This window comes from Cetorhinus maximus, unplaced genomic scaffold, assembly GCF_964194155.1.
Source record: "Cetorhinus maximus unplaced genomic scaffold, sCetMax3.hap1.1 HAP1_SCAFFOLD_196, whole genome shotgun sequence".
NCBI lineage: Eukaryota > Metazoa > Chordata > Chondrichthyes > Lamniformes > Cetorhinidae > Cetorhinus > Cetorhinus maximus.
The window spans coordinates 663,244-678,153 of NW_027596175.1; the positions used below are offsets into that span (position 1 = coordinate 663,244).

A 14,910-nucleotide genomic window follows, 5' to 3' on the forward strand; every position below is an offset into this window, starting at 1 on the left:
ATGTGGAAACGTGTCCAGATATGTCCTGTACGCAAAAAGCAGAGCAAATCCAACCCGGCCAATTATGGCCTCATCAGTTTACTCTGGGTCATCATTAAAGTGTTGGAAGGGGTCATTGACAATGCTATCAATTGGTACCTACACGGCAATAATCTGCTCACTGACACTCAGCTTGGTTTCCGCCAGAGTCACTCAGCTCCTGACTTCATTACAGCCTTGGTTCAAACATGACAAAAGAGCTGAACTCAAGAGGTGAGATGAGGGTTACTACCCTTGACATCAAAGCAGCATTTGACCGAGTGTGGCATCAAGGAGCCCCAGTAAATCTGAAGTTAATGGGAACTGGGGGAAAACTCTCCACTGGTTGGAGTCATACCTAGCACAAATTCAGATGATTGCGATTATTGGAGGCCAAACATTTCGGTCCCAGGGTTTCCTCGGGGTAGTATCCTAGGCCCAACAATCTTCAGTTGCTTCATCAATGATCTTCCTTCCATCGTAAGGTCAGAAGTGGAGATGTTCACTGATGATTGCACAATGTTCAGCACTATTCATGACTCCTCGGACACTGAAGCAGTCCATGTCCAAATGCAACAAGATTTGGACAATATTCAGGCTTGGGATGACAAATGGCAAGTAACATTTGCACCAGATAAGTGCCAGGCAATGACCATCTCCAACAAGAAAGAATCTAATCATCTCCACTTAGCATTCAACAGCATGACCATTGCTGAATCCCCCACTATCAACTTCCTAGGGTCAAGATTGAACTGGGCTAGCCATATAAATACTGTGGCTACAAGGGAAGGTCAGAGGCTGGGATTTCTGTGGCTAGTAATTCACTTCCTGACTCCCAAATCCTGTCTACCCTCTACAAGGCACAAATCAGGGGTATGATGGAATACTCTCCACTTGCCTGGATGAGTGCAGCTCCAACAGCACTCAAGAAGCTCGACACCCTCCAGAATAAAGCAGCCCACTTGATTGGCACCCCATCCACCACCTTAAACAATCATTCCCTCCAGCACCAACATAGTGGCAACAGTGTGTACCATCTACAAGATGCACTGTAGCAATTCACTAAGGCTCCTTTAACAGCACCTTCCAAACAAATATGAATATATGAACATACAAAATTGGAGCAGAAACAGGCCATTTGGCCCATCAAGTCTGATCTGTCATTTAATATGGTCATGACTTATCTGCCTGTGTTTTGAAATCCACATTCTCATCTACCCACCGATAACCTTTGATTCACTTGCCTAACAAGAATCTATCTACCTCTGCCTTAAAAATATTCAATGATCCTGCCTCCACCACCTTCTGAGGTGGAGAGTTCCAAAGTTGTTCAACCCTCTGGGAGAAAACATTTTTCCTCATCTCTGTCCTAAAAGGACGACCCCTAATTTTGAAACAGTGCCCCCGACTCACCCACAAGAGGAAACATCCTTTCCACATCCACCTTGTCAATACTGTTCAGGATTTTATATACTCCAATCAAGTTACCCCTCACTCTTCTAAACTACAGTGGAAACAAGCCCAGTCTGTCTAACCTTTCCTCATAAGACAACCCACTCAATCTAGGTATCAATCTAGTAAACCTCCTCTGAACCACCTCCAACGCATGACATCCTTCCTTAAATAAGGAGACTAAAACTGCACACAGTATTCAAGAATGTGGTCTCGCCAATGCCTGTATAATTGAAGCATAACACCCTTACTTTTATGTTCAAGTCCTCTTGTAATAAAGGGTAGCATTCCATTAGCCTTCTTAATTACTTGCTATACCTGCATACTAACTTTTTGTGACTCATGCACTAGAACACCTAGACCCCTCTACATTTCAGAATTCTGCAGTCGTTCTCCATTTAAGTAATACCCTGTTTTTTTATTCTTCCTGCCAAAGTGAAAAACTTCACATTTTCCTATTTCATACTCCACCTGCCAGGTTTTTGCCCACTCACTCAATCTATCTATATCTGTCTGCAACCTCCTTATGTCCTCTTCACAACATACTTTCCTACCTATCTTTGTATCATCTGCAAAGTTAGCTACCATGTCTTCACTTCCCTCATCTAAGTCATTGATATAAATTGTAAAAAGCTGAAGCCCCAGCACAGACCCTTGCGGGACTCTACTCGTCACATCCTGCCAATCAGAAAAAGACCCATTAATGCATACTCTATTTTCCGCCAGCCAGCCAATCATCTATCCATGCTAACATGTTGCCCCCTACCCCATGGGAATATATTTTCCGCAATAACCTTTGATCTGGCACCTTATCAAATGTCTTCTGGAAATCCAAGTACAGTACATCTACAGGCTCCCCTTTATCCACAGCTCATGTTACTCCTTCAAAGAATTCCAACAAATTGATTAAACATGATTTCCCTTTCACAAAACCATGCTGACTCTTCCCGATTACCTTAATTTTCTCTAAGTGCCTAGCTATAACCTCCTTAATGATCAATTCTAACATCTTCCCCATGACGTAAAGCTAACTGGCCTATAGTTTCCTGTTTCCTGCTTCCCTCCCTTCTTGAATAGAGGGGTTATATTTGCTACTTTACAGTCTGATGGAACCTTTCCAGAATCTAGCAAATTTTGGAAAATTAATGCCAACCCACCTCTCAACCATACCTCATTAGCCACCACTTTTAAGACCCTAGGATGAAGTCCATCAGGACCCGGAGACTTGTCAGCCCACAGATTCATCAGTTTGCTCAGTACCGCTTCCCTAGTGATTGTGATTTCACCTACTTCCCCTCTTCCTTCCACCTCCTGATTTACAGCTATTACTGGAATATTTTTTGTATCCTCTATAGTGAAGACAGAAGCAAAATATTTGTTCATTTCATCTGCCATTTTCTTATTATCTGCTATTAATTCCCCATTCTCACTCTCTAGAGGACCAACGCTCACTTTACCTACTCTTCTCCTTTTTAAATAACTGTAGAAACTCTTGCTATCATTTTTTACAATTCTAGCTAGTTTCCTCTCATACCCTAATTTCTTTCTCCTGATTAACCTTTTAGTCATTCTCTGCAGTTCTTTATATTCTGACCAATTACCCGATCTGCCACTCATCATTGCACAGTTATATGTTTTTTTCATAAGTTTGATGCTTTCCTTAACTTCTTTAGTTAACCATGGATGGTGGGTCGTCCCCTTAGAATTTTTCTTTACAGTAGGAATATACTTATTCTGAGTATTCTGACATATCCCCTTAAATGTCTGCCACTGCTCATCGATCTATCCCCTAGCCTAGTATCCCAGTTCACTTCAGTTAGCTCAGCTTTCATGCCCACATAGTGCCCTTATTTAAGTTTAAAATACTAGTCTTGGACCCATTCTTCTCTCTTTCAAATTGGATATAAAATTTAACCATATTGTGGTTGCTGCTACCTAGGGGTGTCTTCATTCTGAGGTCATTAATTAGTCCTGTCACATTACACAATACCAAGTCTAATATAACCTGCTCTCTGATTGGTTCCAGAACATGCTGCTCTGAAAAACTATCTCGAAAGCATTCTATGAACTTTTCATCCAGGCTACTACTGCCAATCTGATTTTTCCAGTTTATATGTAAATTAAAATCATCCATGATTATTGCCATCCCTTTATCACAAGCACCCAATATTTATTCTTGTATACTTTGCCTTATATTGTGGTTAGTGTTAAGGAGCCTGTAGACCACTTCCACTAATGGCATCTTTCCCCTACTAATCCTCATCTCCACCCAAACCGATTCTACATCCTGATCTCCTGAACCAAGGTCATCTCTAACTATTGCACCAATGCTATCCTTGATTAAGAGTGCTACCCCTCCACCTTTCCCTAGCTTTCTATTCTTCTTGAATGTCATATACCCTTCAATATTCAGGACCCAGTCCTTGTCATCCTACAGCCACGTCCCCATAATGGCTATTAGATCATATTTATTTACATCAATGTGCACTATCAGTTCCTTTACTTTGTTATGAATGCTACACGCATGCAGATACAAAGCCTTCAGTTTTGCCTTTTTGTTCTCTTTGTAACATCTAGTCTTGACTATTGCTGTATTCTTAGCTTTTATCTCTCTGTCCCTTCCTGCTATTCTATGACCTTATTCCCCATATTACTATTATGGTCTCCTGCTTTGAATCTACACCTTGATTTTCCACATCTACCTAAGCTTGATCCCTCATCCCCCCTTGTTTATTTTAAAACCCTCTCTACTTCCCTAGTTATGCATTTCTTAAGAATACTCATCCCATCACAGTTCAGGTTAGATCGTTCCAATGGTAGAGATCCCACTTTCCCAAGTGCTAGTGCCAGTGTCCCACAAACCAGAACCCACTTCTCCCACACCAGTCTTTGAGCCGCGCATTCATCTCTTTAATCTCATTTGCCCTATGTCAGTTTGCACGTGGCTCAGGTAATAATCCAGAGATTATTACTTTTGAGGTTCTGCTTGTCAATGTGGTACTTAGCTTCTCATACCGACTATACAGGACTTCTTTCCTTGTCCTGCCTATGTTGTTGGTACCTACGTGAACCATGGCAATTGCATCCTCCCCCTCCCACTGAAGTTCCTCTCCAGCCCTGAGCAGATGTCCCAAACTCTAGCACTGGGCAGGCAACACAGCCATCTGGACTCTCGCTCTTTGCTGCAGAGAGCAGTTTCAATCCCCCTCACTATGTTGTTGCTCCCCCTGCTTGAATGGCTTCCTGTACCATGGTGCCATGGCCAGCCTTCTCATCCACCTTGCAGATCTTGCTTTTGTCCACACATCAGGTCATCTCTATCACCTTGAAGGACATTGGCAGCAGATGCATAGGAGCAGCACCACCTGCAAGTTCCCCTCCAAGCCACACACCATCTCAACTTGGAAATATATGACCGTTTCTTCACTGTTGAAGGTCAGAATTCTGGAACTCTCTCCCTAACAACATAGTGGGTGTACCTACACCACATGGACTGCATCAGTTCAAGAAGGTGGCTTACCACCATCTTCTCAAGGGCAATAGGGATGGGTAACAAATGCAGGCCTGGCCAGCAATGCCCACATCTTGTGAATGAAAAATGAAAGAAAAAGATTCACTGGAACATGTAATTCAATCCTAATGTGCATACATGTGGTTGACATGATGTAATGGACTACCACAACAATGCATCTGAAATGATGGTGCAACTCATCATTTGAGTGACTGATCAGTCACTTGACTCCAACCACATTAAAACCAATAGGTATGAAATCATCTCAAGGAGATAACCTCATGGTTACTGGAGTTTGTACTGGTGCATTATAACTGCAGTAGGGGGGGAAGTCACAGTAGTTGTTTCAGAGAGTACTCACACTGCCCCTGACTGTTTGCTAACAGTCATATTTTATAAAGAGTTCCACTGCTTCTGAGTAAAGTACAATGAACAGCCAGCGATATGATACCCAGAAACATTTGCTTCATTCAAGTGAAGTGGGTATTTATGGACATGGGTCCACTAAACTGTTCAAATTTAGCACAATGCCTTAAGTATTTTTAAATCAAAAAGTTTTACCTAGGCTTTATAAATATACTGACATCATTCAGAAAGATGCCTACTAATTTAGTGAGGTTTATATATATTCCTTCCATACAATAACACATTTATTCCTTTATCTATTCTGCTTTCTTAGGACATTATAAATTAGGAACTTCTATTCTAACTGATTAACTTCAAGTCTTACATGAGTCTATCCTAATAAATCTCATATTTAATCTTTCAGCAGCTCCATCATTGGGCGCTTAGATATAAACCTTATTGGAATCTGCTATAATGTTTTATTTCCAAACTAAAACACTTTTTATTGAAACATTCACTTCATAAACCATCACATGTGTAATTTGAACCTTGGGTACAATTCTGATATGGATTTTTTTTTTAGATTTCAGGATTACCACCCCTGTCTCCAGATTTGATAGGTCCTTTTCATCAATTAGTACGATGTGCAAATAATGTTATCACATAATCCCCAGCCAAGATAAAAACAATAGAAATATGTGAAGCCTAACATTTATTAAGTGTGTTTTTCAACTTCAGCTAAAAGACGTTTTGCTAGCACAATTCACTAATTTTATAAATGAAAATTCATTTTTCTAGTCATGCAAAATTTAAGTGCACAGTTCAAAATCGTAGCTATATTGAAAACATCGGATATTACTCCTATTTACCATGATAATTAAAACTTTCAGGAAAAGAACTGGGTAAAACATATTTTATTATTTCCCTTATATTTGATTTTATGAAAAGTTTAACAGGTCATAACAATGTTGAAATTATCAGACTGATTCCATTTTTCAACTTATTTTCCATAAGATTTGTAGTTATGGCTAGGCTGGTAGTCTTTTAAAAGAATACCTTAAGAGTTGGAAACAACACAAGAGTCGCTGTCGCTACATCTCAACATCTACATCAAAAGCCTGCACAGAATACCAGTGGGAAGCTCAACACACCACTTGACACCTTCCAGTCTTGCCAGTGGTTCTTAGTGATCTTTGTTATCCCTTTAAACTATTTTTGTATATTTGTAAGCATAAGAATAGGTGCAGCTGGAAGTGACAATAATTACGGCAAGTATTTCATAAAATTGATCATGATTGCCGAAGAATGAAACTACTCAGAGAATTTATGACAGTGTGGATGGGAGGCAATCAGAGATTCCTGTGCATAACAAAATCCCCCCAAATCCTTGTTTGAGCAAACAGACCTGCCTTTGTACTTCTCTATGTGAGGACAATTGTGAGTAATTATGCTGTCTACAAGACAGCTTTACAGTGGAGAGTTAAGCTTCACTGTTGCTATCCTGTCACACTTTGATTGGGTTGATACAGGATGTTGAAGTGCAGCTGCAGCAGCTCTGTGCTTCTGCCAACTCTTGTTCTGCTGCTCCAATCAATGAGGAATGACTAATGTCCTGGCCACACCTCAATGCTATTGGAGAGCATGAACTCTGGCATAGAATAGGCCACCTCATCCAATCTATGTCTTTTAAGGGTACACAGCCCAGCAGCAAGATTTTTTGATTCTGAAGACAGGGAGCTGATCAACTCTTCTTATTGGAGTTAATAACATTCTACTTTCTGTCAGATTGTCAATTAACCACACCACAAAAGGTAGAATCGCCAGCAGAAAGAGAACAGCATCACATTTGATGGCAGTCACCTAGTTAAAGACATTCAGTAGATACATTTTGTCCTATGAAATTTTTAATTGCCACTTTATTAAAATTATGAATGGGAACAGTGAATGATGGAAACCATCGCCATCTGTAATGTTGCAGCAGTGGAATTTTAGGGAAGAAGTAAACAAAATATCCCTGTCTAACTTTAACTGCTATTAACTTTACAACATAAATACAGTAACAAGGCATGACTGGTAGAAGACATAGGCAGGCAATAGATACTGTGCTTCCTTTTATGATGTTTGGGAAGTCAGAGAGTTCAATGCATATGCTACCCTTTACATCTCATAGAAAGAAATTATGGAGGAAATATTTGATAATATTGAGTTTTATTTTTGAAAATCAATTGCAAATTACCTTTCATTGCATGTAATAATTACATTACAATCCTCAATCCATCAAGGAGAATATCCTCATACAGCAAGTGCAGGAGCTGCTCTGGTTATCCAGATCTGCGATGATATGGTACTAAGCTATACAGAACAGGGGGACGTCAACTGCAATCCTTAGTCTGTATTGAGTTAGCTGATGTCAACTAGTCTGTGGTCCCTCAAGATTAAGGATGACTTGCTTCAACTCCGGTTTGATGGGTTGTGAAATGGCTGATAAATCCAGTGCGCAATCTGCAGACTCTGCCACATGTGGGGCATGTAGTGCTTGAAGAGTTGAGTAAATGGTTGGGTTGGAGGTTTGTGCACTCCCTCCAACACTTTGACTTCCTCTCCTGCACATTCCAAACAAGGTTTCTCGATGTGTTTGGTTCCTAACTGAATGAGCCTTCTCCATTTTGGTTGGTTACAAACCAGGGTTTCCCAAGGGGAGAATTTTTCCTATGGCGGGCAGGGGCAGGGACAGGGGCAGGGGCAGGGGCAGGGGTAGAGCCGATTGTTGCCTGCAATCGGCTGCGTGCCGCCATTTTACCCAGGCGGGCTAATTAAGGCCCGCCCAGCGTAACGCATGGCCAGTAGTGCTCAGTACTATCTGTGCGGGTGGGGGGAGGAGGGAGAGTCGGGGCCTATGCTATTTCGCGCAGATTGAATGGATGAGGAAAACTTTTTAATAAATAAAGTAAAAATTTATTTAAACATGTCCCCTCATTTGACAGTGTCACATGAGCTGGGACATGTTTGTGAAGTTAGGAAATTTTATTTATTTATTTTATAAAAGCTTCAGGAAACCTCATCCCACCCGTGGATGAGGTTTCCTGAAAAATGCGAAGGCCGCTTGGGCTCTTCACCTGCCCGCCAACCTTAAGGTTGGATGGACAGCGTTCTTAACAAGTTTAATTACTTTTTTATGGCTTTAATAGGCCATTGACAGTTCGGTGGGCGTGCCAAACGAAATATCAAAATGACGCATGATGATATCAGGACACACGCCTGACATTGTCACACGTCATTTTACGTGTTGGCGTGTCAGGCCTACCCCCACATGCCGACCGCAAGATTCAGCCCCAAGAGTCAGCAGGGTATCTTTGACTCTCCAGGGATGCTTTGAGGAGATCCCTAAAGTGTTCCTGTTGTTCTCCTGGGAGTCTCCTGCTGCAACCAAGTTCAGGATAGATCAGTTGCTTCAGGAGTCTGGTGTCAGGCATACGAACGACATGTGGAACTTATTTTGAGTGATTAGTGCCTTGATGTTGGGCCAGTTGGCTTGGGAGAGGACTTTGCTGTTGGACTGTCTTTCTTGCCATCAGATTGGGAGGATCTTGTGAAGGGACCGCCGATGGTACTTTTCCAGTGCTTTGAGATGCTTGCTGTAGGTTCTCCAAGTCTCTGAAGCATATAGGAGCACAGGGATCACTGCTGCTTGGTAAACAATGATCTTAATCTTGGGTTTGAGATCCTGGTCCTCAAATACTCTTTTTCACAGTCAGCCAAAAGCTGAGCTGGCACATTGGAGGGGATGATGAATTTCATCATCTATGTCTGCCTTCATCGAGAGGAGTCTCCCAAAATACAGAAAATGGTCCACATTTTCCAGGATCTCGGCATTGATCTTAATCAATGGGGGTAGGTGCTTTGCTGTGGGAATTGGTTGGAAGAGGACCTTAGTTTTCTGGGTGCTAAGTGAAAGGCCCATTTTCTCACATGCTTCGGAGAAGCAATCGACAATGGCCTGGAGGTCAGTTTCTGAGTAAGCACACAAACAAGGGTTGTCTGCATGCTGAAACTCTATGACTGAGGTTGGAGTCAATTTCGTTTTGGATTGAAGGTGGCATAGGTTGAAGAGTTTCCCATCTGTTCTGTAGATTATCTCTACACCTGTGGAAAATTTCCTAAAGATGTGGTGCAGTATTGTAGCAAGAAAAATGGAGAAGAGAATTGGTGTATAAGGTTAAGGAAGTATCAAATTGAAAGAAAAAACATAAAACTTAGTGGTAAGTCAGAGGGTTGGGAAAGTTTTAAAAAACAACAAAAGATGACCAAAAAAATAATAAAGAGGGAGAAAATAAACTTTGAGGGTCAACTAGCAAGTAATATAAAAACAGACAGTGAGAGCTTCTTTAAATATATAAAAAGGAAGAGCGAGGCCAAAGTGAACATAGGCCCCTTAAAGAATGAGGCTGGGGAAATAATAGTGGGGAACCAGGAAATGGCAGCGGAGTTGAATAAATACTTTGCATCAGTCTTCACAGGAGAAGACACTAATAGCATACCAAAAATACTAAATAATCAAGGGGCAAAAGGCGGGGAGGAAATAAATACAATAATTATCACTAGAGAAATAGTACTATCTCAGAATAAGGGGTTGCCCATTTAAGACAGAGATGGGGAGGAATTTCTTCTCTCAGAGGGTAGTGAATCTGTGGAATTCTTTATCGCAGAGGGCTGTAGAAGCTGGGTCGTTAAGTATATTCAAGGTTGAGATAGACAGACTTTTAATCAGTAAGGGAATCAAAGGTTATGGGGGAAAGGCAGGAAACTGGAATTGAGGATTATCAGATCAGCCATGATCTCATTGAATGGCAGAGCAGGCTCGATGGGCTGAATAACCTATTTCTGCTCCTACGTCTTATGGTTTTATGATCTTATGGTGCAATGACACAGCCTTGTTTGACCACAGTTTTCATTGAGATAGGGTTTGTGGTGGTTCTGTTGGTGAGGATCATGTCTTGCATGTCATCATGGAGTAGTCAGAGGATGGTGACAAATTTCTGAGGACTGTCAACTTTGAGGAGGATACTCCACCTTCATGATTAATAGAGCCAAAAGGTTTTAGTGAGGTTGCAAAAGACCATATACAATGATTGGTGCTGTTCCTTGAACTTTTCTTCAATTTGCATGTAGTGAAGATCATGTCTGTGGTGCCTCTCGATGGGCGAAAGCTGCACTGTGACTCTGGAAGGAATTTCTCAGCTGCTTGGAGGAGGCAGTTGAGTAGGATCCTTGCAATGGTCTTCTGTATGCAGACAGCAGGGAGACACCTCTGTAGCTTCCGCAATTTGACTTGTCTCCCTTCTTGATTATAGTCATGATCACAGCATCCTTGAGATTCCCCGTCATACCCTCCTCTTCCCAGATGAGGGAATGAGGTTGTGTAGATATGCCAGGACTGTATCTTGCCACATTTCAGAATTTCATCAAGGATTCCCTCTGCTCCAGGGTCTTTGTTGTTTTCAGCTGTTGAATAATGGCTTTTTCAACTTCATCAGGTCCGGGGAAGCACCAAGACCGAACCAGGCGGGTATTGAGGATGCTTGAGTTGAAGACAGAGTCTCAGATGAGAAGTCTCCAATCAATGAAAGCTTTGTGCTTGCACTCGATTAGGTCCTGTATCTCTTAGTCAGGCACTATGAGCACACTGTAGCTCCTGGTGACTGGAGGTTGAGAGGTTGACTGAGAAGGGCCATCTTGGTGGGATTATTGAGGCTTTCAATGTTAATTTTCTTGTGACATTGCTTCTGTTATTTGGGAGCCAGGCTGACAGACATTGTAGATCAGTTAAGGCAGGGATTGGTTTAGCAGTCATCAGTACCTGTGATGGTGTGGATGATGTGGACATCTCTGTTGTCCCTTACTCGAATAATGACGTGGTTGAGCAGGTACCAGTGTTTGGACTGTTAATGTTTCTATGAGGTCTTGTGCTTGTCTTGCTGGCAGAACAGCGTGTTGGTTATGACAAGCTCATGTTCTAGACATTTTGTCAGCGGGGGGAACTCCATTGGAGTTTGCTTTCCCTACACTTTCCTTAGCCTATCAAGCCCTTCCAGAGATTCATATCCTTTCCGACTCTGGCATTGAAATCCTTGAGGAAGGTCGATTGTCGCCTGCTAGGGATGGCTCAAGAGGGTGTAGAATCCCTCCTTGGTCTTGTCTGTGTGGGACTGTATGCATGCTGAAGCCTCAAGGCATATATACTGTTGTCTTTCTTCTTCTTTCAGCTTTTTCCATGTTACATGGGGGTCACTACAATGCTGAGTGACCAGCTTGATGTCAACCATCAGATTTTGAATTTGGCAGTTGTTTCACAGCTGAATTCCTGCCACCAGTCTTCCCCTATCTGGGGGTAGGAACCGGAGCATGGCTGACCAGGAGTCTCTCCTGCTCTTACTGTCTTACTGCCTGCCATAGGCACATTGGAAAGATTTGTAGGTTGACAATCAGCCTGTTTGGCCACATTACAAACACATCCTCTGTGACCATCAAGTCCTAGAGTGGGACTCGAACCCAGAGCTTCTGGCTCAGAGGTAGGGATACTACCCACTGAGCCATGAGACCTCCATATATATTCTGTTGCCTTTAACATGAAATACAGGTTAAAGCCAGTTAAAAATGTGTGAAAGCATTTCCTGATTTTCAGAGGACATAATAAACAAAACATTGATTGCAACTGAGATTCTCAAGGTAAGAGACTCCCTGCTAATAGCGCCCCCCAGACTTCCTGCTAGGACTTGCGGTTTAACTTCTGATGGAAGCCCAATCTAAAATGACCTAATGTGGACTGCCAGTTCAACCTGCAAATTCCTGGCCCAACTCCTGGTAAACCTGAAGTACATCAGTAGAAAGCTAGCTATCTGTGTATTTCACATGCTTCCCTTTTGAGTGCAAAGTTGTTTTATCTATTTCACTAATTTGCCACTGAAAAAAGCTCTTGCTTGTAAATTCATCCATCACATACATTTCAACAAGACTTAAGAAGTGTTGCAGCAAATTACTAATTGGGGTCAATCTTCATGGCTGTAGATTTGGTAGCAGGTAATAAAATATTCTATGACTTTGAAAAGGTGACCAAGATAAGGGAAGAAAATCAACTGTACTTAATAGAAAGAAGAAGAACATATATTGTCAGGGTATTTTTAAGACAGTTGGAATTCGATGATGTAACGTACAGAAAATGACCTTACATGTTCAGCCATCTAAGTGCAATGGACACAACAATAAGAGTTGTGCATGTGGGAGTACACAAATAGGGCTGGATATTATGTTGAGGGTGGGCTCTCACCATCTCAATGTAAATTTCAGGGGTGAGCCCACCTCCTCTTAGCCGGCTTGCCTCACTTTAATTTTTCAAGCGAAGGCCCTTTAGTATGAGGGGGGGAATTCCGTCCATCTCCAGGGGGAAGTCCCACCTTATAGAACTGCCAGCCAGTAGGATATCCACTGCTAGTGCTGCAGATAGACCAAGAAGGTGGTGTTTAGTGATGGATCTGGGTGGTGGGGGAATGGAATGGACATGTTAGAAAGGGAGGGCGGACATCGGGAGGCAAAGCTGTGGGAGGGGTTCCTTTGATTGACACAGGAGGCCCAGGAAAAAGGCACCCTCCCCCTTTCACTGACCAGCAGCCCACAAAGCAAGAACTTTTTTAATAGGAAAACCTACTCAGCTACACGTTGGGCGCAGGCCTCTCCTGCTGCCTGTTATATCAGAACATTGATGATTTAAGGCCCTCAATTGGGCATTAATTGGCCACTTAAGGGCCCCAATTGGGCCATGACTGGCCTACCCAGCCAGCACCTGCCCGGTTGCCCGTAAAATAATGGAGGGATCGGGGAGGTTGGGGGAGTGGACCGGTGGGGTTGGGGGGGTGGGGAGGGTGGGGGGGGTTTGCTGCGAATGGCCTTTATGGATCTACCTGACTGTTTTCCCATAAAATTCATCCCATGGTTAATTATCCGATCCATTGCAGTGGTAGTTGAGACAGGTCAGGGCAGTAGAAGTTGGGACATGCTGTTAGAAGTTAAGACTTTGAAAAGAATTGGGGCTCCCAGAAGGAACCATTGGATTAATAGCAACAATGGGACCACAAACCCTGCAAATCTGTCACTCACTATTTCCAACAGAGCTCTGCTGAAACTTTGAAAGCTTGTCACTCCTTAAAACAACTAACTCACACGCTTGGCTGCACACAATGAACTCAATTTTCATATTATTTTCCACTCTCATGCAAAACTTCAGGTTTTTTTTTTGCTTGCCCTTAAGAAACTTTTTTTTTTGCATTGAACCAAAATTCTGAGTCGTGGAAAATCTTGAGGAAAGGTCTGTTAACACTTTTCATCATTCTTGCCCACCAGCTTGCGCTCATCTACATTTTGGTTAAATTTATTGTAAAGAAGAAAAGAAGAAACTTATATTTTGTTTTATTTTATGCCTTTTAATTTATCTTTTTCAGTGATTGTACCCCCAGGATTTTAAAAAAATCTTTTAATAACATTGGGTTTGATAATATGCAGAAATATTTATATCTGTGGAATGTACTGTCTTGAACACACTTGCTTAAAATAGATTTCCTTTTTTAAAAGTTTGCAATTTTTAATAATATTCTTCGGTACAAAGGAACCTATAATCTAGCAGCCAAATCAACTCATTTAAAAAAATCAATTGTGTTTAGTGTTTTTGCTTAACATTACGTTTTACTTTCTATTGAGAGAGCACAACCATTGTTGGACTGAATGTTGATTCCTATATCCATAAGTACCAGAACATTCTGTAATAAGGTAGTGCCAATTAACAATAAAACATGTTCTAAAATAAAAATATGGAGTTGAACTTTCTTTTTCTTCATTTGCCATACCTTCTGAACATGTGTCGTCACTGCTAATGCTGAGTCGTTCTGCGTTGCCCTGGACGTACTTGTTATATAACTTTATTCGCAATGCCCAGCTCAAATCCGGTTGTCTAACAGTATTTTTCAGACGGCGCCTAGCATTTGCAAACCAGTTGGAAACCTATTTGAGAAACATGAGAATTTGTCAAAGATAAATAGTTAATTGATAACAAAACATGAGTTCCAAAAGTCTCAGTTAAAAAAGTCATCCAGGGACACTGATTGACTTGTATGGTGTTAATTATAAATATAAATGCACATCATTAGATTTTATATGAACATCATATGCCAATTCATAAACGTAAATAGTTTATGTGTGGCAAACCTTTTTGCAACATATGTTAGGCAAAAACAACATGTCAGCAGCTCATGACGTTCCCACTAATGCTTTTATTATGGTACCAACCTCAAATTCCTGTGAAATTTTGTTTGGATTTCTGGGATGAGATTCTAAAATTCGACTCATTTTTTAAAAAATAGCTAAAACAATTGTTTTGACTCCAACTTTTGTTTGCCAAAACCACAGGTTTTCATTTTGTATTACAGTAGTTGATAATGGTGAGCAAAACAATTTGTTAACAATTATGGTGAAGCTTTCAGATGCCCAAAGTAAGAGCACAGCTTCAGAAAATGTCTCATCAACCATTTCTAGTTGGA

The 14,910-nt window shown here is 41.5% G+C and overlaps 1 protein-coding gene across 5 annotated transcripts in view; it reads right to left on the reverse strand.

Annotated features, from left to right (window-relative positions):
• Positions 1-14,910, reverse strand: part of mkxa (mohawk homeobox a) — a 75,310-nt gene that overhangs the window by 48,920 nt on the left and 11,480 nt on the right. For all 5 annotated transcript variants that reach the window (XR_013574242.1, XM_078535001.1, XM_078534998.1 and 2 more), the window contains one exon: positions 14,221-14,374. Coding sequence is in view for 4 of the 5 variants with exons in the window: in XM_078535001.1 (XP_078391127.1) it covers positions 14,221-14,374 (154 nt within the window). In the remaining variant the exon portion in view is untranslated. The remainder of the gene's footprint in view (positions 1-14,220; positions 14,375-14,910) is intronic.